This window comes from Anopheles funestus, chromosome 2RL, assembly GCF_943734845.2.
Source record: "Anopheles funestus chromosome 2RL, idAnoFuneDA-416_04, whole genome shotgun sequence".
NCBI lineage: Eukaryota > Metazoa > Arthropoda > Insecta > Diptera > Culicidae > Anopheles > Anopheles funestus.
Genome location: NC_064598.1, coordinates 37,840,439 through 37,862,840, shown reverse-complemented (window position 1 = coordinate 37,862,840; position 22,402 = coordinate 37,840,439). Strand labels below are relative to the sequence as shown.

General features: G+C 45.0%; 4 protein-coding genes across 4 annotated transcripts; 3 read left to right on the top strand and 1 right to left on the bottom strand.

The window, feature by feature from the left end:
- The first annotated feature begins 7,249 nt into the window (after positions 1 to 7,249).
- On the top strand, positions 7,250 to 11,179 carry LOC125765859 (peroxisomal N(1)-acetyl-spermine/spermidine oxidase). The gene is made up of 3 exons (XM_049431347.1): positions 7,250 to 7,798; positions 8,126 to 9,484; positions 9,561 to 11,179. Exons 1-3 carry the CDS (start codon positions 7,571 to 7,573, stop codon positions 9,741 to 9,743), a joined length of 1,770 nt encoding a protein of 589 aa, XP_049287304.1. The 5' UTR covers positions 7,250 to 7,570; the 3' UTR covers positions 9,744 to 11,179.
- A 336-nt stretch (positions 11,180 to 11,515) lies between these two features.
- On the top strand, positions 11,516 to 13,108 carry LOC125765860 (protein Aster-B-like). Its single transcript, XM_049431348.1, has one exon. The coding sequence runs from the start codon at positions 11,827 to 11,829 to the stop codon at positions 12,931 to 12,933; it is 1,107 nt and encodes a 368-aa protein (XP_049287305.1). The 5' UTR covers positions 11,516 to 11,826; the 3' UTR covers positions 12,934 to 13,108.
- On the bottom strand, positions 12,966 to 17,187 carry LOC125765858 (symplekin). The gene is made up of 4 exons (XM_049431345.1): positions 16,910 to 17,187; positions 14,211 to 16,842; positions 13,393 to 14,135; positions 12,966 to 13,306 (listed from the first exon to the last, which is right to left on the bottom strand). The coding sequence occupies exons 1-4, from the start codon at positions 16,994 to 16,996 to the stop codon at positions 13,196 to 13,198; spliced, it is 3,573 nt and encodes a 1,190-aa protein (XP_049287302.1). The 5' UTR covers positions 16,997 to 17,187; the 3' UTR covers positions 12,966 to 13,195.
- Positions 17,188 to 17,451: 264 nt separating this feature from the next.
- On the top strand, positions 17,452 to 22,123 carry LOC125765866 (neurofilament medium polypeptide-like). Its single transcript, XM_049431355.1, has 4 exons — positions 17,452 to 17,551; positions 17,665 to 18,162; positions 19,486 to 20,599; positions 20,668 to 22,123. Exons 2-4 carry the CDS (start codon positions 18,070 to 18,072, stop codon positions 20,736 to 20,738), a joined length of 1,278 nt encoding a protein of 425 aa, XP_049287312.1. The 5' UTR covers positions 17,452 to 17,551; positions 17,665 to 18,069; the 3' UTR covers positions 20,739 to 22,123.
- The last annotated feature ends 279 nt before the right edge of the window (positions 22,124 to 22,402 follow it).

The following is a 22,402-nucleotide window of genomic DNA, read 5'->3' as shown; positions in this document are numbered from 1 at the left end:
TTTGATAAGTAAGCTACTTTTAGCGTAGATCTGGCAAACGGCTAAAAATGGATGGACATAAAACTTTTATTGACTTGGGTAGATTGCAAAAATATTCTCATTCTTCAAGAATTAAATAAAGAATGCATATTTAACATCAAAGATGTTTGGCAAATGTGTTTAAATAACGTTCTCACTATCGATCTAAAGGCCTTACCGGTTTTTGGTCTTGAATTTCCAATTCCACCAGCGTGCGGTGGATACACACTCATACAGACTTTCCGGGGTTTTTTTTTTCTTTTTTATTCTTCTTCCTTCATTCTGCACATGACCTGGCCTACAAGGAGCGTCACGGCATCGTGTTCCGGACCGGACTGCAATAAATATTCCGCCACCGAGTTTTGCGATGGACAAAACCAAGAAAAACAAAACAAAAAAAAAATAACAAATAACCGGTTCTTGTTGTTTTACTTACTTGCGGGGTGAGTTGGGGTGGTGAGCTAACGAATGTCGGCAGTAGTGGTGTCGCATCTTTCAGCAAGCAGCGCCTACTATCCATTCCCCGCCTAAAATTCGAAGCCGGGTATAGGCAAAGCAAAATTTCAAAAAAAAAAAGAAAAAGCGAAATTCTTTCCAAACGAAACATTGGCAACAGGGCTTCAAAGAACAAGTTCACACACACACAGCCCGGGCACGTCTTGCGGTGGGTTATTTCTCCCCATATGCCCTCGCTTGTTTGTTTGTGGCTGGTTCGCCTACATCACCTTTGCCACCCTTTGTTTGCCGGTTCCTCCGCGCACAAAATTGTTGACCACGAAGAAGTGCGGAATTCGCACCGGTCGACTCCATTCCCTGGTGGATGTGTGTGTGCGTGCTGTTCTGTGTGATCTTCTGTTCTGTTCTCCATCGGAGATCCGTTCCGATATATCGAACCGGTTCGGTTGTGTATGTACTGTTTATTTTAGCGTTCAACTCCCCCCCCCCCTTTAGGCACAGGACCGATGATACTCCTTCGATACTGTTTCGTCCACACGCAAACATTCCACCCAACGCCAATGGTTCCTTCGATCGTGCTCCACAATGACGCGGTTTTTAACCAGCTTTTTTTGTGTGGATGTGTGTTGTGGTGGATGTGATGAGAAATTTACTTCTAATGTTTATTTATACCACCCCATTACGGGTGGTGTGGCAGCAGTGTTCTCCCACCCCCGCCCCCGGGCCCTTAAATTCTGAACACGCACAAACACACACACACACACGCTGATGAGGATTTGTCTTTTGCTGCTTATGTCTGAACTCATCATGGCTTACCTTGTTGAGTTTCTATTTCTATTGCACTCTTTCGTGCTTTTGACTTCTAAGCCGCATTTCCATTTCTTCGCCTTTGTACAACAGATCGGTTGTTGTTGTCGTGTTGTTGGGTGCAAAATTTCATTCGCCCACCTGGTGGATGAATGGGGGGGGTTTTTGTGTGATTGGTTTTCTTCGTTTCCCACCCAACACAACAGTCTGCTTTATCTTTTTTAGTACATCTTTCCAGCGTTGTTTAGTATTTTTTACTTTAATAGTAATATAAATTTTAATAGTATTTTTTTGTTACGAATCTAGTAGGTTGGCATTACAAGTATTGCAATCGGAAAATGTATAAGTAACCGTTGTGAATGGTTAGGAAGTTAGTTGAGCTCCAACCGTGATCCTTACCACAAGTTAAAATATATTAAACTTGAATAATACCGAACTTCTACAGGTTATGGGCCCAGGACACAAAGAAGTAGCCGCTCACGGTATTCCCCAGTTCGCCGGAACTGGCTACGATACTTGGAATTTCCGCGTTCAGTGTGTTCTTGAAGCATCGAAAGTATGGGATGCTGTGGTAAAGGATGTTCCGGCAGAGGCCGGTGAAAATGCCAAGTTTAAGGAAATGGATGCCAAGGCCAAATCCTTACTGGTAAGTCTGATTTCGGATGAATACCTCGGTTGTATTAGAGAGTGCGGCACGGCAAAAGACATATGGAAAACTCTAGAAGATACCTTTGCGAAAAAGTCAGCTGGAAAGCAAATGGTTATTAGAAAACAGATCGCTCGTCTTCATTTGAAGGAAGGGACATCGTTGCGTTCCCACCTTCTACAATTTGAAGACCTGATTCGGCAGCTCCGAGTGGCCGGTTCAAAGTTGGAAGAAAGCGATGTTTGTGCGGCCTTAAGTTTGACTCTTCCGGAGTCGTACGATCCACTCATGACTGCCTTGGAGAATCTTCCGGAAAGCGAATTAACATACGAGCTGATGAAAACCCGTTTACTGAGTGATGAAGCTAAGCGTTTGGATCGACAAAATAGTAGTGACGAAAAGCCTACTGCGTTCGCTAGCAATCACCGAAAAATAAATGTGAACTACAAGTTTTCCGGGAAATGCCATGGCTGTGGTAAGAACGGTCATATGAAAAAGGATTGCTGGAAGAAGACAAACGCCAACGTTGCTAACGTGTCGAAATCGGTTGCATTCATGGTGAATGATGCTAGAAGAAAGAAACTATCTGGTGGAAAGGTCGAATTCTTACTGGATTCAGGCGCCAGTGCTCACATGGTTAATTCGAAGCATCATTTCATATCTGTGAAAGCCCTGAAACAACCGGTATATATAAACGTAGCAAAAAATGGAGAAACTCTCGTGGCTAAAGAAGCTGGTGACATCAGTGGATTGAGTAATAGAGGCATACCGATGATTGCGAAAGATGTTCTATACATTCCATCGCTAAGAGAAAATGTCATGTCGGTAAAGAAGCTTACTAAGGCTGGTGTGGAAGTTTGCTTCAAAAGTAAGGAAGCAATTTTGAAGTTGAATGGCGCAACGATTGCAACAGCGAATCAGCTAGGAAATCTCTATGCTTTAGAGATGAAGATCCATCGTGAAAATGCTTGTATGATTGAATCGGAATGTGTTGACCTCCGGCATCGTCGTCTTGGACACATTAGTGAAGGTATCATGAATATTCTGGTGCGTGAAAACTCAGCCCTCGGTGTGAAATTCAAGCCAGAGAAGCTCAAGTTTTGTGACGTGTGTGTTATGGGTAAGCACTGTCGTGAACCATTCAAAAGTGCGAGAAACAGAGCAATCCGAAAGAAGTCGGAAGTTTTTGAAAAATTTCAAGAATATTGCGCAATGGCGACTGCTGCATGTGGTACGAAAATTTCAAAACTCACTGTGGATCAGGAACGCGAGTATTGTTCGAACAACCAGAAGAAATTCTATAAAGCAGAGGGAATTCAGGTGAAGCCAACAATAGCTTACTCGCCTCAACAAAATGAAGAAAATTTGGTGTTACCATGGCTCAACGAGCAAGAGGGGGAAGAATGTCTAGAAGATGTCGTTGAAGAAGAAGAAGAGTACGAACAACCTGTTGTAGAGAATGCCCCGGATGAACGTTTACGATTACGTGAAGAGGAAGAAGTCGAACCGTTAGATGAATTCGAAGATGCAGTGGATACGAATGATTCCGCGCTCCCTTCGCGTTCAGGTCAGGACTTGCCTTCTAGTTCGTATGATAAGCAGTTCTTGAGGCGCTGCGAACGGGAGCGCCGTTTTCCAAGTAAGTTTCGAGATTACTTTACTGGATTCAGTGCTTGTGCTGTCGGCTTTCCCTTCTCATCAGACGTTCCTGAAACATTTAATGATATCGACGGTCGAGATGATCGTGATCTATGGTATCAGGCTGTGAAGGATGAACTCAACTCAATGAAAGTTAACAATGTGTGGAAAATGACCCCATGTTAGGTACAAGGCGCGTTTGGTAGTAATAGGATTCCTGCAGCGTACCGGTATCGACTTTGAGGACACGTATGCACCTGTTGCGAAGCTGTATACGGTTCGAGTGTTACTGGCCGTTGCTGTTCATCATGGATTTCACATACACCACATGGATGTAAAAACGGCCTTTCTCTATGGAATTTTGAAAGAAGATCTTTACATGGAAGTTCCTAAAGGAGTGGAAGCGAGACCAGGTATTGTTTGCAAACTTCAGAAGTCGCTGTATGGTCTGAAACAAGCTCCACGATGCTGGAACGAACGGTTCAATTTGACGTTGTTGAAGCTAGGTTTTCGACGATCGAACAGAGACTACTGTCTGTATGTGTCTACTGTTGAAGATGATGAGATGTACTTAGTACTATATGTTGACGACCTGTTGGTAGTTGGAAGAAATATCCGAACAATCGAGAAACTGAAGAGTAAACTTGCTGATGAGTTTGAAATGACCGATTGTGGACCAACAAAATTTTTCCTAGGGATGCGAGTAGAGTATAACCGGGACCATGGTTTACTCAAGTTGTCACAAGAGGCAGCTGCTTTAAAAATTTTAGAGAAATTTGGCATGACTCAATGCAATCCCACGAAAAATCCAATGGAAAAAGGACTGAAATTGAAACGTGAAGGAAGGTATACAACGCAACCTTACCGGGAGTCATTAGGCAGTTTAATGTATCAAATGTTATGCGTGCGACCTGACCTGTACTACCCTATTGCCTATATGGGAAGATTCCAGCATTCACCAACGGAGGATCACTGGCAAGCACTGAAACGCATTATGAGATACCTGAAAGGAACATCTGCAATGGGACTACATTATGAAAAACAAAAGCGTTGGATGTTACCAGTTTCCAACGTATTCGAGCAGAAATCGGAGTTACCGATTGAGAGGGGGTGTTACGAATCTAGTAGGTTGGCATTACAAGTATTGCAATCGGAAAATGTATAAGTAACCGTTGTGAATGGTTAGGAAGTTAGTTGAGCTCCAACCGTGATCCTTACCACAAGTTAAAATATATTAAACTTGAATAATACCGAACTTCTACATTTTTAGTAGTAGTTTGGTAACAATATTATGTAAAAAGCTTAATCACCAATATAAATAAAGATGCAGTACTAATAAAATCAGTGTGATACTACAATGTTCTAAAACAAATCACAAGAAAAGTAATTTCTAAACGATTAAGCAATGCTTAAAGATGATTCAAATCTCATCGCCACACAAAAAGGTTCACCAAAAAAACACAGATTTTCCCTCCTTAAGGGTCCACGTGGGGCCAGATATGGAAGCTGGAAACTTCCTACAGCAAACAGCACACATACATAAGATAAACTAGATCGTCGATCGACGAGGAGCAATTTCCAGATCTGATAAACACCAGCCAACCATTCCGTTTGTGGTAATTATTTTCTCTATCGAACGCTCCAAAACTTCCTTCACTTTCAATGGATGCAAACCTGCTAGAAAAAAATATAAAGAATTTTGAATATGATAACGATTTGCGAACGAAATGAAACAAATGCTGTGCGGTTTTAGAGTTTGGCCAATAAATGAACGTTTAAATTAATCTTCTCCGATTACTTGTAGAGGAGTAAACTATATAGTATAGTAACTATTTCTAACAAAAATTTAATTCAAAGTTAGAAATTCAAAGCATTTTAATCACACTTTCTTCTAGGCAACGAAGTCACTTCAAACCGAGGAACGTCTTTCAATTCGGTACGGCAAACACGTAGAACGTGCCTTCATTTCCGGTGACGATTTTCGGCCGGAATCAGTAGTGAGCTGAATGTGTTTGTGTATGCATTTTCTGCTAGAATTTCGATACGCGCTATACCGAGTCATCTGGCGTCACGTTTCTACAGTGCGCAAACAACGCGCCAACAGCCGAAAGCATAATGGTAGCGACGAAGGTTTTCAGGTTATGTATGGGAGGGTTTGTATCGGAGGGTGTGTGTGTGTGTTTGGGGCGAGGGATAAGAACCAGCTGTGTGCCATTTCTAGCAAAACAGAACCCACCGGGGGAATAGAGGGCAAGGGAGGCGGAACCAAGATGCTCCAAAGAACCGCTCAATAGCGTTTCTTCCATGTACGATGCATTCGGGCTGAAAACAAACCAAGGAAATGGAGACTAGCGAGGCGAAGGGCCCTTTCCTCGCAATGATGCATCATCCCCAAACTCTCGTCGCTCGAGTGGAGGAGACCGACGGCATCGAGAATGTGGGAGATTGAGGTTGTTCTTTTTTTTTCGCTTGTTCTTCGTAGCTTCTTCGCCTTTCCGGCGAACCTGGTCTTCTGGTTCGCTTTCGTTAATCATCGTCGACACTGGACTTGGCCTCCTCTCGTACACACACGGCCAGCTATACACTGGAGTTTCCCGTTTTCTGCCTCGTTCAACGCTACGCGGTACTCTGCGCTGCGCTGGATGCTGGGCCGCCACAGTCCTGTTCCAATTACTTTTACTCTTCCCACCGTTGGGGGTTTTTTCGATCTTCCCGCTCTAGCGGTTTGTTTGGTGCAGCCATCAATGTTGTCTACCGCGCTGCATCTCCACCATGCCGGGGGCTGTCTCCTCTGCTACGCCGTACGTGGTCGGTCGGTTTTCGATCGCGCTTTGCGACACACAGAAACATGGTCGTTTTATTTTTGGCATCACGATTTTCGCGGCTTTGTCATCGGCATTTTGGGTGTTTCTCTCCACTTGGATGCCATCTGCTGTGACGTGTTGTACTATTTGTTTCGGGTTTTCCTTTTCACGATTTGCTCACTTTTGGTTGAACTTATTTTTAACCAAGGGTTTTATTCTAATCTTACACCAAACCACGCTACGGAGCTACGATCATGGCTCGCCACACTGGTGTGTGTGTGTGTGTGTTCTTTTTTTATCAGATATTCGAACATACTGTTCTGACAGAGTTCTAGTAATAGTCATCTGCTTTATGGTGGTTTTCCTGCTTCATCGGGTTTCTGGTGGTAGATGCCGAGTCAGAAGTTTATTCTCAGTGCCTTGAAGCAGGTTTGAATTGCAATTACTATCAGCAATACTCGAGACACGCGTAAACACCCGATCACGTTCTTTTTATGTATTCTGGGATTTCTCCATTAATCGATTGGAGCACGAAAATGAAAGATTAATGATGTATTGTATTTGATGCACAGCTAATGTATTTGGTTTTTAAAATCCCCTTCAAGCCATTAATAACGAACGACGTGTTACAATTGAGAAGATTTTGAAAATTTCAACAAACGTTCAAAAACTCACTTAAATTAATTGAATGCAATTTAATTTTCTAATATTTATTACCAAGAAAATACATCCACAATTTAATCACTATCATTTTTATTTTTCTTTAGAGATCAACAACTGTCAATTTAAACAAAAAACGATAAAAATGTTTGGAGAGCAGCGCCACCTGTTTGTCAAAACATAAACTTCACACAGCACCCGGTACGCATACGGTGTAGTTACGGCTGCATTGTTTTGGTTTGTCATCTTTGACGGCAACATTGTTGTTTCCAGTTGTTGTTTCTTTGCGGAGAAAGTTCACGGACGGAAAGCGTTCGTAAATGATTTCCTGGCCACTTTCCGAGCTAAAGGCAACGGATCTTATACACCCCTCCCAAGCGCCGAGAGTATCCGTTTCCCATCCTCCACTCGCCTGGAAAAAGTTCCGGTGCGGCGAAGGTCAATAAGGTGGCAATAGTAACAGTGAAAATCTAGCAGAGGTGTGGAAACTTTCCTCTCCCGCATCCAACCAGTGGCTATTCGGAAAAAAAGGAAAACAGTCATGAGTGAGGATGGTGCAGCTACAACTAGCAACAAAACGACCGAAACGATGAGTAAAGACCAGCAGCAGGATAAGCGCAAGCACAAAGTGATCATAGTAGGTGCCGGGATGGCAGGACTTTCGTCGGCGAACCACCTGACGAAGAACGGCTGTACGGATTTTCTCATCCTCGAAGGGCGCAACCGTGTCGGTGGTCGCATCGTTTCGATCGATATGGGATCGCAGAAGGTAAGCATAAAGATTAGTCATACGGTGTGTCCTCCTACATTCCCAAGTGCATTTTGTAAACACATCACCAAGCCAGACGCGGTGGTGTGGGTTGTTTTTGTTGCATTTTCCTGCACCTACTTATGTAAGTGATCCGTGGTATATCGATTATTTATCATATGCATCATAAAAATGGTGGTTGCGTTGGGATTGCATTTTTTTCCTTACTGCTGTGATAACGATTTCGTACACAGTGCCGGAAGTGGTGTAGCAGATAAGAACATTATCGAATGCAATTGTATGCGTTACACATAATTTGTCTCGTAACGGGTTGTTCTTTTTTTGTAGATCGAGCTCGGTGCAAACTGGATCCATGGTGTCCTTGGCAACCCAATGTTCGAACTAGCAATGCAGCACGGACTGATCAGCATTATCAACATACCAAAGCCGCACAAGGTGGTAGCAGCAACAGAGGATGGAAAGCAGGTGCCGTTTCAGATACTGCAGGAAATCTACGAAGCGTACGTGTGTTTTCTGCGCCGCTGCGAGGAATATTTCCTATGCCAGTATCTACCACCGCCCGACATTCACAGTGTCGGCGAGCATATTAACCTGGAGGTGGAGCTATACCTGAACAGTGTCGACTGCCAGAAGGAGAAGCATCTGCGTAAGCTTATATTCGACTGTCTGCTAAAGCGCGAAACGTGCATCACCGGGTGCCATAGTATGGACGAGATCGATCTGCTCGAGCTGGGCAGCTACACGGAGCTACAGGGTGGTAACATTGTGCTACCGTCCGGGTACAGCTCGATCCTGAAACCGTTGTGTGACAATCTGCCAAAGGAAAACATTGTACTGTCGTGTCCGGTTCGACGCATTCACTGGAAGCGAAAAGCGGCCCTACGTGCCAGCGCATCATCGATGACGGCAAGCGCTAGTGATACGATCCTGGAAGAGGACGAAGATGATGGTGGTAATGAGTCGGACGATTCAGACCGTACCGTGACGGAGGTACCGATTGGTGCCGATGCACAACCAGGTACGGCAGACGGACAGAAAGCAAGTGAAGCGTCAAGAATTATCAAAACGTCCACCGCGAACGTGGTGGTCGAGTGCGAAAATGGAACCGTTTACGAGGCGGATCATGTGATTTGTACACTTCCATTGGGGGTGTTAAAGGAGCAGAGTGAAACATTGTTTGTGCCGGCGTTACCACAGTACAAGATCGAATCGATCGATAGTTTATTGTTTGGCACGGTCGATAAGATATTTCTCGAGTACGATCGTCCGTTTCTGAATGCAACGATAAGTGAAATTATGCTGCTGTGGGAAGGACAGGAAGGCAACGATGGTGAAGAAGTGTCCGATGAGCAGGAACAGGACGGCCAGTGGTTAAAGGACAATTGGTACAAAAAGATATACTCCTTCTCGAAGGTTTCCGATACGCTACTGCTCGGTTGGATATCGGGCCGGGAAGCCGAATACATGGAGACACTATCGCACGAGATCGTGGCAGAGCGATGTACGGAAATTTTGCGCCAATTCCTAAAGGACCCGTTCGTACCGAAACCGAAACGGTGCGTGTGTACCAGCTGGCGAAAGCAACAGTTCAGTTGTGGCTCATACACGGCCATTGCCGTTGGTGCCTCGCAGGACGATATCGACAACATTGCCCAGCCACTCTACTCGAGCCCTCATCAGTCGAAGGTAATGTTGGTTGTTTACCAAATTTGAGTTCATATGCAAATAATTTTTGATAATTAATGCCAATCGATCATTACAGCCCTCGGTATTGTTCGCCGGTGAGCATACGCATGCGAACTTCTACTCGACGGTGCACGGTGCCTACCTGAGCGGACGAACCGCCGCCCAGATTCTACTGACACCCGACTCTCCGCAGGAGATTGTGATGGAATCGGACAGCAGCGATCTCAGCTCGTGGATTCAGGGCATTGCGCTAGACTAGAGTCCCGTAAGGTTTTTTTTGCGCGCATTCCCCACCGGAAACCGAGCTGCAATCGACGCTGTTCCTTTTCGAGCCGTTCATCGTTCCTCTGCGTCTCTCATCAGTTGTTATCCTTATTCATTTATTCTGTTCCTTTCCCCAGTGACTGTCTTCCCTTTCCATTTATGCCTCACAGCTTAGTTTTTACCTTCTTGACGTGGAACAACGAGTGACTGAATAATATCGCCTACGATAGGGTACGCAAGAGAAGAAAAAAACAGACAAACACACAAAGTCCTAGCTTAAAAAGTTGCTTAAGATTACAAGCGTAGTAGCCAAAAAGAGGAAAGCGTTACGCGGGCTCGAATTAGATTATGTTAAATTATTGTTTACTAGGGCTACAAACAAGCGCCACAAACACAAGCACTATTACTTACAGTTCGTTTGTGCAATTTGATTTCCAGTTGGCACACAAAGCGGTGCATATTAAACAGAGAGACTTGGTCAGATGTCGTGCACCGTGTAAATCGAAACATGACAATTCTCACACACACTTCTCAGATGCCGCGAGAACGTATATTTGCGCACACTTAATGGCCGTGTCGTTAATCGTGGTTAAGCGGAAAAGTCAGCCCAATCGCGGGAAACGATTGCTAGCGTTTAATTAGGCTTAAGGGATAAAGTATTGCAAAGGAATCCACAACCTTTAAACATCTGTTGTATGAGTTAGAAGCAAACAGTAGGGAACGAAATCACCGACGGGAGATACATTACCTTTAGTTAGTATTTATTCAGCATAGGAGCAGACGCTTAGCTTCTGCCATGTGGGTAGTTTTGCTTCTTCTCAATTTATTATGGTTTTGTTTTTGTTTGTTATCACTGAATCTAGTCTTCGGAAGCGAAGATTCGCTTGGCAATATTATGGTGCATTTCCTTCCGCCAGGGTCACGGAACCCGCAGCTGCAATCAGTTAACCAGTTAGAAGAATAATTTTATGTTTATCTGTTTTGTTAGATCCCTCCTTCATATTGATAGAATCCTTCATCCTATACAATTCGTAGGTGAACGAAACGTGCGTACTATTTTCTGTCCGCTTGCGTAATCGGTACACGGCTTTTTTTGTAGATTGCATTTAAGTTTAGTAGTGCTTTTTTTGTTGTAGATTAAGTTATTCCGTTGTTACGTTAGACTTTATGATTGATTTCAACGTGATTTCATAAACGTGGTTGAGCGCGACAGCGGTAACAGTCAAAGAATTGGGACGCAAACGGAAGCATTAGAGAAAGTGATAGATATCGATAGTGACTAAGCGAGTATGAAACGTGTTCTAGGGACAGGAAACGCGAACGTACGTAAAACCAAGTATTTTGCTAGAAACTGAAAAAGTATGTTTTGCGGCAAACGGAAAATGAAATAATAAAACCACAAATGAATTGTTGAATAACGTGCAAACTTAAGTTGGTCTGGCAAGGAACTTATAATAACATGTAAGGAACGCAGACGGATAAAAAAGACACAGCGTGACTTGTTATCCTCGTATATTGGCCGATTGTACTGATCTGAGCTATGCTATTTGTCCTGAAGACTCAACAATTGAGTTTTGGTTTTGGCTCAACAATTTTTCCTGGGGGCCACAATTTATGCCGCAAATCATGCATGATTATGTGTTTGAAATAAAGCTCCGGTGGAATATTTCGGTACGATTGGAAAGAAACGTGATTCGTTCCTATCAGCACAATGTGCTCAACCGCAACGAAGAATGTGTAGAAAGAAAAGAAAAAAACATTACCCAATAGACCAAAACAACAAATCAAATGTCAAAAATTGTTCGCGCACGCACACATACAACCGAAACTGTCAGTACACGCGTGAAAACAGATGACACAAAACAATGTTATCAATTTTCGGTGCATTTTTTTCTCGTCGATAATCGCTCTTGAATCATCAGACGTTTTCAATGCTAATGATCACTATCGGTCATTTCCTGCGTAGCGAGTGAAACGGACGACCATCATCGGAAGGTCAACGCGGCGTAGTCGCTAGCAATCCAGCATTCCAAGTGGATTATCCGAACAGAATCAACGTAAGCCAAAAAGGAAGAAAAATGGTTTCGTCGCCTGCGGAACGGTTGGCGACGGATTCGTCCGACACTACGGATGAGGAACCGGAAAAGACGGAACCACCGAACACGGCCGAATGTGATTCGCTGCACAGTGGCCGCCAGCTGGTACACACCATCCTACCGATCAATGTGGACGTGATGTTTGAGCTGCTGTTTTCGCGCTCCAAGTTCCTGATGGAGTTTCACGAGGTACGCAAAACGACCGACATGGTACCGGGCGAGTGGAAGGTAAACAAGGACGGATTGAAGGAGCGCGTGGTAACGCTTACGATAGCCATTACGCAAACGATCGGACCGAAAAATGCCCACGTCACCGAGACGCAGGTGATGCGCAAATGTTCCCTGCCCGGGCAGCTGTACGCGATCGATGTGACCGCGGTACAGGGTGGAATACCGTACGCGGACAGTTTCTACGTAACGCAGCACTACTGCATGTCACGCACGGTCGACAACCATACAGTGTTTTCCGTACACGCACAGGTCCACTATCGGAAGTCGATCTTTGGCTTTGTGAAAGGCTTCATCGAGAAGAACACCTGGGTAGGGCTGGAAGATTTCTACACCTCGCTGTTGCGCAACCTGCAGAGCGAGTACTGCATCCCGCCAGCAAAGAGTAAGGGTCGGCGTACGCGACGCAGCGTACACACCCAGAACAAGGTGATTGAGGAAACGATTATCATAGCAGATCATACCAAAGTGAAACCGATTCGGGTACCAACGGTTGTGGTTGGTGGAGTCCCACCGAAAGCATCCAAATCCGGATACCGGTGGTTCGTGGCCATCATGCTGCTCGTGCTGATCGTGGTCAACACGACGCTCTACACCAAGCTGCTACAAATGGAGGAAACGGAGCGAATGTCGCGGTTAGATAATAGTGAGGAGCTGGATTCGCTACTGCTTGCCAAGAGTGTCCGAACGCGCAACGACTGGTTAACGATTTTCCAGCAGCAGGAGTCTCGGTACAACGATGAAATGCTCGAATGGCAGAAGGTACTGTCGACGGTGACGGAGATGCTGAACAAGGCCAGCGTGCTTTGTACAAAATTGTGCCGAATGCCGGACAACGGTACCAGTGCGGGAGGAGGATAGAGTACGCGCGACGATTAATGTAAACTGTCTGGTTCCTTGTTAGTATTATACTTTTATTCAATTTCCTATTCTCTTTCCGCCGATGTAAGCGATCGGCCTTTCCCGGGCAAGGATGTACCATACTAGATGATGCGTTGTACACTTTTAATGTAAAATATACATTTATTTTTGCGAACATTGGCTATTTCTGAGGGTACGGGGGAGGTTTCTAACTGTTTAACGAGACGGTTGAGAACACGCGTGTTTCTTCGGGTAATGCTTATTACTCTTTGCCTTGTGCTGGTGTCGGGGCGACCGGAGGATCAACATCTTTTTCTAGCTTTATTTTTACTGGCAAATGGGAGGACATCGGTGCATCGTCAGTGTAGTTGCTCTGTGGTAAGAAAAAATATAGCAATAATTGAGGATGCCTTAGGGAAATGCGTCCTTTTGAAAGAGTACGTCTACTCCTCAACGTACCACAATTTGCAGATCAGATGATTCTGTCGTAGAGTACGGCGATATGCCAAGCAGCACATCCATCACCTGTTGCGACACGTGCCCAATCTGGTGCTCCATGATTTCGCGCGCATGTTCCAGCATTGGTTCGCGAAACTCGGGACAAATGGTGATGGCGTCCTGTAGTTGCTGGGCGGGCAACTGGATCAGTATGCCCAAGCTTTGCGGTGTAAGCCGTTGGGCACACTTGAGAAATCCGTCCCAAACTACCTTCTGCTTCCAGACCTGCTTCAGTATGAGGCGCTGCAGCAAATTCGTAACGAACCCGGACAGCCGGGGATGAAGTGTAAGCGACTGTATGACCGTACGCATGAGTAGTGTTGGCAGTGGGGCAATTTCCACTAGCTGCTGCATCACACTACCAAGTACATCGTGCGTGTATACTTCCTTCTCGGCCAGGCACAGGGAGGTAGCTTTCACGATAAACTTCAGCTCCACCTTGCTCGTTTCGATCGTGTGCAATGCGACGAGCAGCTCGACTGGATTTAGTGGCAGCTCGGCCGTACCATACTCGACACCGATGCCAAGGAGTCGGTTGAACACTTCCTTCACAACGCCCGGATTCAATTTGATGAGTTTGGGCAGTGCGTTAAGGATTTCCTTCTTCGTTAAACCATTTATAACCGGTATAAGCAATCGCACGTCGGACACCTTTGTTTGGTGCAGTGTCCGGACACGGTCGACAAGATCGGATGATGGTAGGGCTGCAAAAGGAAAGCAATAATCGTGAATATATATAATCCGATCGAAAGAAATGATAACCCACAATTGCCACTTACACTTCTCCGTGAGTATATAGATAATACGTATGATGATCGTTTCCGAACCCTTTGGGCACTGTTCGATCAGTCGCAACAGTTCTTCACTCTCCGAACCAATCTTTCGAATCGGACCTTCGATCGCCCGTATCACGGCACGCTTCATCTCCGAGGTGGCCTTAATGTACACCTCCGAAAAGCGCATCAGCAGCGTTTGATCGTACACCATCACCTCGAGAAACAGCCCGAGACAAACTTTGGCCAGCTCTTCCGTCCACGTGCGCGGATGTTCCGCCCGTCCGTACTCTACGGCGAACATTGATTCGGTTGGATTCTCATGCTCCAGATATGCTAACCAGCTGAGCGCATTCTTTTCGATCTGCTCCGTCATAATGCGATGGACGGCAAACACGTTCATTACGTACTCGATCGCTTTCTCGCGTATCGTGCCATTTTCGTAGTATGAATATTTGAGCAGAATGTCCAAATACTGACGCTCTCGCGGTGGCCGACGGATAAGCAAATCCTTCACGATCTGCATTCCACAGTCGGCCAGCTCTTCCAGCTCGCACATACGCACCAACAAGTCGATCAGCTCCTGCGGAATCATGGGCGCTTCCAGGTAGAGCCGTTTCAGCAGTGATTCTTTCGGGCGGAACGTTTCCTTCGGACGATCGATGATGTTCGTTACGAGCCGTACCAGCAGTTGTGTGTAGGGGTACTGTGGTCCATTGTCGTGCTTGACGTGCGTGTAACGGGTAAAGCCCTGCATGAGTCCGTACTCCTCAAAGATCCACGAAAACGCTAGCTCGATTCGCTTGGGTAGATCCTCCAGAATGTGCTCCATGATCACGTCCCGCACGGGATTGACAAATGATGAACCGAACGCCGTAATGATACGATGCCGCTGCGTACTAACGCCTCCAACCAGTGCTTGCCGTTCCGCTTTCAATATTCGCATCACGGCATCAATCAGGAACGTTTCCTTGGTGGCTTTTGGAAGGGGTTTTGTAATTTCTTGCAATTTTAACATTTTTATACGCTGTCGCTGTTTCGGTTCGCCTCCGGTACCTGCCGTACCGCCCTTGACGCGCTCCAGTGTCTCTCTAAGCTTTCGCGTTGCCTCCAGCTTCTTGCGATCTTCCTCGGAGAGCGCTTCATCGTCTTCCTCCTCCTCGCCGGCACCTTCTGGCAGATCGTCATCCGCCTGATCGGCGGTAGTCGGTGTCGACGATCGTTCCGCGGATGGGTCACCAAGCTTTCGCTTGCCCGAAAGGATTATATTCTTCTCCTCCTCGTCGCTTATGCGTACCTTCATCGGGGGATCCTTCGTGAAGGCACTCGCACCCGGTCCGACCTTGACGTCGCTCATTTGGGCGGCCAACGTTTGTGCGATTTTTTTAATGTATTGCTCCACCGAATGCACTGCCGTGGGTTTTGCATTTTGCAGCATTTGTTCGGAGAGTTTGTCCATGTTTGTAATGACCAGCTGTGCGACCAGATCCGTCTTTTGCAGCACCTCAACAAGAAATTGTTCGTTCTGTTGGTTGGAACGGTTTTTCTGTTCGTTTAACTCCTCGTAGTCGATCTCCATGGTGCGTGGTTGATCGCGCATTTCGCCCGAACTATCATCCTTGTCCTTTCGCATCTGTCCGTCCAATTTGGCACGTTTCGCTGCCAGCTGAGATGCCATCGAGTTTTCCAGTGCCCGTTTCGCACGACGCTGTTGTTCCTTTTTGTCCATCTTCGGAATGGCTCGCGTTATCTCACCATTGGAGGCACCCAGATCGACCAGTATCTGTGCCATTGTGGCTTGATGCTCAAAACTTGCCGGATGTTTGAGCAAGTTTAGAAACTGCATCTTCAAGTTCTTACGCACCGAACTAACCTGCGAATTGGTCAGCGTTGGGGGCAAATTCGAGTGAAGGTGCTTGAGCGCTTCTACCACACGCGTCATCGTGGAAGGACGCAGCTTTGCAATGGTACAAAGCGTACCGGTACAGGCAATCAGATTAACCGAGGAAATGTGTGACGCAGCATGGAACTGTAACAGCAGCTCGAAGATGTTGGTCGCTTCGTCTTCCAACTTACGGCGGCGGATCTGCTTCATCGTGAGTGGTACATCCGCGAGCGAGAAATCGTTCGCGCGCTTCAAACTATCCTCGTCCGGGTACGTTTGCAGTATCACTACTCCCTCCAGAAACTTGATCGCATTCGTCCGTATTCCATCGTTATCATCATCGATCTTGTCCAGGATGGAAATCTTCATCAGACACAGCGTATTCCAAGCTTGCTCCACCTCCTCGGGGATATCGTCCAGCTGACAGATCCACTGTATCGCCAACCGGTAGATGGACCCACAGCCCTGAATCACACGCTTAGTGACGTTAGGAATGGAATCCCGCAGCAGGGAAAACAGCGTGCCAACAACCTTCGGTAGTGTTGCGATGTGCTGCTTGCAGACTTCCTCTATGAAGCCGGCAATCGCTTTCCGCACATCGGAGGCCACATCGTGAGCGAACACTAGTATGTTTTCCAGAAATTCATTCAGCAACTCCACGTCCGTGTGCAGTAAGAGTTCCTGTATTTTGGCAATTATTTCACACTTCTGGGTGGCATTTGCTGTTTGCGTTTCGTTCAGTGCTTCGACGATCTAGAAGAAAGAAGAGCACAGTACCGATCAAACTCCCCATCCTGCACGTTTTCCAACGCGTTCCTACCTTCGTTCGTGCGTTGGCAATCTTTTCATCGGTGAATAGCATTGCAGCTTCGCTGAAGCTAGACGAACCGCGCAGTAGGTTCTCCATGGTGGATAGAGACCTGCCCAGCACCTGCTTTTAAGAAACCTACACTACTGGCACTTTAAACTTACGCAAGCTGGATTGTTCTGTAGGATTTGTTTCAATGTAGCTACACAGAATTAGTTTTACACACGCTTCCCGTTTCCCGGGATCGTCCTTTCGTACAAAAACGAAAACAATTTCCCGCTTGACAAGCGGCATTACGAAGCGTTACTGTCAAAGTCGGGGAAAACGCAGCCGGCAAATGAAGCGTTACCATACGAATCCGTTTGAAAAGAGCTAATTTTCCTCGAGTATCGTAATGCGTGTAGTTAAATACATTTTTACATGCTTTATGAATGTAAATATTAGCACCTATTTACTCTATTGGTATAATAAGAGTCCGTTTTTCTGAAATTCTCTACACAACATACGAAATCAATTGTGGAACTATCCTACCCCCACCGGAGCGCAGCTGTCAGTTTGACGTAATGATTTTTTTTAACGAATCATACCAAATCAGACGCTCTTGGGTTGTTCATGTCCGTGCGAGTTGTGCGCTAATTTCCAAGCGAATTCAAGGTAATTGCACAATTTAACTAATTTCATAACGCCCCAGCAGCATGGCATGCTAGGGATGTGAAGAATTCGCATAGAGTTTTGTACTGATTCCCTTTTTCTCGACTTTTTCGCAGTGAGATCTCGTGGTGAAAAGCAAACACAGAAGTCACCAAGTAGCAGTACCTTCGCATTGTTCAACTTTCTTGTAAAACCGGCGGGCTTTCGATTGTTGAATAGGTTCAGAACAAACCCTGTCGCCTTCGGTACCGTTCGCTGGTTCGTGGAAAACCAAGAAAGGCTGCTATTGTGGTGCAAGTTATAGCGTTCGAGTTAGTGGTGACGAGACACGACACGACACAGGGGTACCGTGCATATAGTCATTGTTTATGTGTGTGTGCGCGCGTGTGTGGCGTTAGCTATACCACTCTTGACAGTGTACTCGATTTTTTAAGACGGTTCTGTTGATTTTGCGGAAATCAGAGCATTCAGTTTACGCGCGCCGAAGTTACAGCAGCGAAGTATTACCAACAGAGGTGAAAATGTCGGAAACCAACGCGGATCCAACACCAACAGTTGAAAACGACAATCCGGTTAAGGAGGTTGAGCAGCAGGCTACAGAAACGGCTACGCCGGTAAGTATTCGGAGGATGGTAATGGAATTGTGGGAGTAGGGATATGTTCAGAGTCGCATTGCGTGGTAACAATAAGGTTAAAACGATTATGTATGTCTATTGTCTATTTCGCGGCCAAACACGCCAAACAAAAGCTGTAAATCTAGGTGAAGTACTGTCGATGCTTGTTAAAAGCATAGAAATTGAAAGTATTACATTGAAAAATCACTGGTTTGACTAAAATTCTACGTATATTCTACTGGAAGAATCTAATTTCTGTACCGCTTTTTTCATTTACTGGTGCGGCAGTACAATTGACCATCGATCTTGTCAGTTCGCGTCATAGCCTACTAAAATGCAATTTTTCTTTTGTGGCATGACCAACCTCGATCGCACAAGTCCCAAGTACATTGTGCAGAGCTTCAATGTGGCGGTATGTTTACCTAAAATGTAATCGCGCTTCTGGTAATTATTATGTTTGTTGCGATTCCCAAATTATTGCGCTGCGTGCGTACGTGCGTGCGTGCATTTGGACGTGTAACAAGACATATGATACACGATGCATTTGCAATAGCTGAGACCGCTCCATTGCGATGCATGGAAAGCATTGTGCTGTGTTAACATTTAATATCCTACCAGATACGAAATCGTGTGCTTTTCTTGTGAAATTAATCCTTTGTCCCATTTAGTACGATAGTACGAGAATCAAAAGCATCCAGCACACGAAATTCTAACCGGCAAATGAAATTCATCTTCCTACTGTCTCTTGTCGTCATGCATTGTGGTTTGTGTATGGACGACATTTTTCTCACTAACACCAGCACACGCGCGATGTTTTGTTTTGCTCGTACAGACGATTGGAGGCGGGAAAATATGTTGCTCAGGCAAGCATTGCACGCCAGTCTCGTACACGTGCACGCACACATACAAGCCAACGGATTTGAAAATAAAGCGTGGCGGCGTTTTGAAACGTTTCTAGAAAACAAACGTAAAGTTTGGAAAAGGCGGCAATACGTGAATGTGAAAATATATAAGGCATGTTATGTTCACGAGCTCAGCTAAATTTATGCGAAATGAAATTTCTGGTAATCAATAAGTTATGTACTGTTCGGTTACCTTTCTTTATAAGTTTCCACGACACGGAAAATTTACTCTACTCTGACATAGCACGTAAGCAGTTCCACGAATTGATTTTGTAGCAATTTTATTGCTGTTTTAACTTTTCCATTACAATACCCTAAACAACTAGCTTTTTTAAAGATAGGTTAGAAATATTTGTTAAGCTTATGCATCACCACTGTTAAAAATATAAGATATCTAATGTTACCATGTTCTTACTTGCAGACGAAGCGAACACCTAAACGGAAAGTAAGCTCATTTACAAAAGAAAGCGAGGAGCTGTTGAAAACGTTTGGCGTTTCGCTGGACATGGAAGATGGACGTCGGCGCACTCGTTCAAGCGCACGTGGTGGTACACCGACAACCGCACCCGTTACCCCACCGGCAAAGCGGGCTCGAGGTGCGTCCACACCGAAGGCGGCGGCCGAAGAATCGAACTCTCCGAACGCTGCCGCTACCACACCGAAGAAACGTGGGTCGCAAGGTGAACGCAAACGGCTGCTGGTTCTGATAGATCCGGCATTACCCAAAGAATATACCGATAGTGTGAAGGATTCGACGGCCGAAAATGATGAAATGGATTCCTCGGAGTCATCAGCAACAACAACTGGTACCGTCGTTGAAAAGGAGGTTGCGGAAAAAACGCAGGAAGCGACAAAATCAAAGGACACAGAAGACGTGCATGAAAGCGTGAAAGAAACCGACCTAAAGGAGGAAGAAAAGGTTAAAAACGACGTAATGACTGACGAGAAACAGGACGTAATGGACACTGAAGATGGTACGGCCAGTGTAACAGCACCGGAGCAAGATGTTGTAGCAAATGATACAGAACCAGCTAAAGAACAATTGAACGACAAGGAAGAGGAACAGACAAAACCAGATAACGTACAAAGTAAGGAATGTTTGGAAGAAAACAAACCGGAAGAAGCCATGGATGTAGATGCAGAGCAGGAAAAGCTAGACAAAGTTCCAGCGGAAAGTCAAACAAATGAAAGTAAATCCGACGATACTAAGAAGGTAGAATTAGTCGAAGCAGTTTGTGAGAGCAATGGAAACACTACCAACACTACGCCGAAAAAATCTGCTGAGCCAGAAGCCGTGGTTAAGCCGGATGCGGTGGAGAAGATTTGTCTAGAGAACGACAAGCAACAAGCTGCTACTATCAAACCCGATTCAACCGTTGTCGAAGAACCAGCTAAACCGACTACAGAGGAAACTCCGCTGGAAGCGAAAGTGGATGAAAGCAACAACAGCACAATTCAGGAGGAGAAAGATACGACACCGGTGAACAATGTGCCGGATACTAAGGAAGCGGAAAAAGCAGTAACCCCTATTGAGGGTAAGTGTGTACGGTAGACGAGGGCGAAATTGGACAATTTATTTATTTATGTTATTCCTATTTTGCAGTTGAAACTAAAATCGTTGCAAGCGAAGCAACACCGACCACTATAGAGCCGTCACCAACACCAACAGAATAATCGGAATTCGATTAGATGTTTTAACTGGAGTTAGTAGCGTATCGCTAACCGTTTGTTTTATTGAACTGCTGCAAGTACTGTTGCAGGCACACAATGGGGTAGGTTTAGCTCTCAGCGTTGAGTCAACATGTGATGAGACGGAGAGGAGGGACAAGAAATGAAATCATCTGGTAGTTAGGAAAGAAGAGGGTAGCTTATGTGCACAAATCTTAGCAGTTCAGAACTTGAAGGATTTCTATCGTTTTCACAATTATTTTCATTTTCTACGTTCGTGCACACATCAGTTATGTGTGCCTGATTCTAGATTTACCAACTTATATTCATTGATAATTTGTTAAAATTTAAAACAGAAGCGAAACAATCAATCGATAGTAAGTAAAGTTTCCAGTGGGTGAATTGCACTTCATCTATAACGGAATGCGTTCGTATTGGTTTAGCAGTTTCGGACATGTATCCAAATCTTGGATACGACGATGTGTGGAATAAAGCAGAAATATCACCTTTACAAATGTTAGATATTGCCATCGTAGGTTAGTGTTCAGCATCCATTCGACCGCCTCCTTCCCCCAACCCATCGCAAAATTCGCCCGGAATGTCGCACACCGGAGCTGGAAAAATACGCAAGCTACAGGGTAGTAGAGATACTATAATAGATATAGTAGATGTTAGCCGGCTGGATGATGTTGAGCGTTTTGGTAAAGTAGTGACATGATTCTACAGCAAGCAAAATGAAGGGTAAGGGTAGGGTGAACTTGTGTCGTAGGACGTCTCAAGATGGTTACCCTGTTACTATTTTGACATTTCATATTTGCCAAGTTACGTTTGCCCCGTTTGTTTTTAGTAGCGTCTGTACTGTACTATTATACCACCGCAAAAAAGGGTGAAGCGTTAATACAACCTAGTATATATGTGAAATACGACTAAACACAAAAAAGGGGAGGCAAGTAAAGGGTGGAGACTGTGTGTGCTGTAGGAAGTCTTCGGAAAATGTACATTTCAGCTTTAGAAGATTGCAACAGCGAATAATATTTACATAACTGTCGCATTAACAAAAACAAAAACGGAAACTTTTACCTATATTCAGGAATTCCTGATACACTTATACAGAACTCTTCCTAGAGTATCAGAAAAAAAAAACACAACAACAATTACACACTGTATGTAATATAAATCGAGTAACGGAGCGCGCGTGCACACGCACTCGATGAAGCAAGGTACAAAGCGATTTTTTAAATGAAATTTATACAATCAATCGGCGGATACGACGATGCGTGCGTGTACGTATTGAGCGAGAACAATCTCATCGGAAAGACGGTAGTAGTACCGCCCAGCGTCCAGTGGAGAGTTTGGCCGATTTTTTCTATTAAAATTTTTGTCGTATTAAAGTTGATGATGTTTTGTTTCATTGTAGATAGCAAATATCTAATAAGTGGATGACGTATTTTTATAAGGATTGATAAGGAATGCTGGTGCCGTATTGATGACCATATTGGAACATCCATGTTAGCTTCGAGGAGGCTTTACAGTAAATGCTTCTCGGCACCGAAGGTAAAAAATTGAAGTATCTGGCCCTGATATGGAATATTCAGAACAACACATATTCTGTAAAACAACAGCATCAAAGAACATCTAAGCGGATCACATGGAAGACCCTTTCCGACGAC

Coding starts and splice junctions, on each gene's coding strand:
- LOC125765860 (XM_049431348.1), top strand. CDS start 11,827: ATGGTTTCGTCGCCTGCGGAACGGTTGGCGACGGATTCGTCCGACACT.
- LOC125765858 (XM_049431345.1), bottom strand. CDS start 16,996: ATGGAGAACCTACTGCGCGGTTCGTCTAGCTTCAGCGAAGCTGCAATG. Junction 14,136..14,210: donor CTATATACTCACGGAGAAGT/GTAAGTGGCAAT, acceptor TTCCTTTTGCAG/CCCTACCATCATCCGATCTT. Junction 13,307..13,392: donor CATCTGATCTGCAAATTGTG/GTACGTTGAGGA, acceptor TTCTTACCACAG/AGCAACTACACTGACGATGC.
- LOC125765866 (XM_049431355.1), top strand. CDS start 18,070: ATGTCGGAAACCAACGCGGATCCAACACCAACAGTTGAAAACGACAAT. Junction 18,163..19,485: donor CTACAGAAACGGCTACGCCG/GTAAGTATTCGG, acceptor TCTTACTTGCAG/ACGAAGCGAACACCTAAACG. Junction 20,600..20,667: donor AGCAGTAACCCCTATTGAGG/GTAAGTGTGTAC, acceptor CCTATTTTGCAG/TTGAAACTAAAATCGTTGCA.
- LOC125765859 (XM_049431347.1), top strand. CDS start 7,571: ATGAGTGAGGATGGTGCAGCTACAACTAGCAACAAAACGACCGAAACG. Junction 7,799..8,125: donor TCGATATGGGATCGCAGAAG/GTAAGCATAAAG, acceptor CTTTTTTTGTAG/ATCGAGCTCGGTGCAAACTG. Junction 9,485..9,560: donor CGAGCCCTCATCAGTCGAAG/GTAATGTTGGTT, acceptor CGATCATTACAG/CCCTCGGTATTGTTCGCCGG.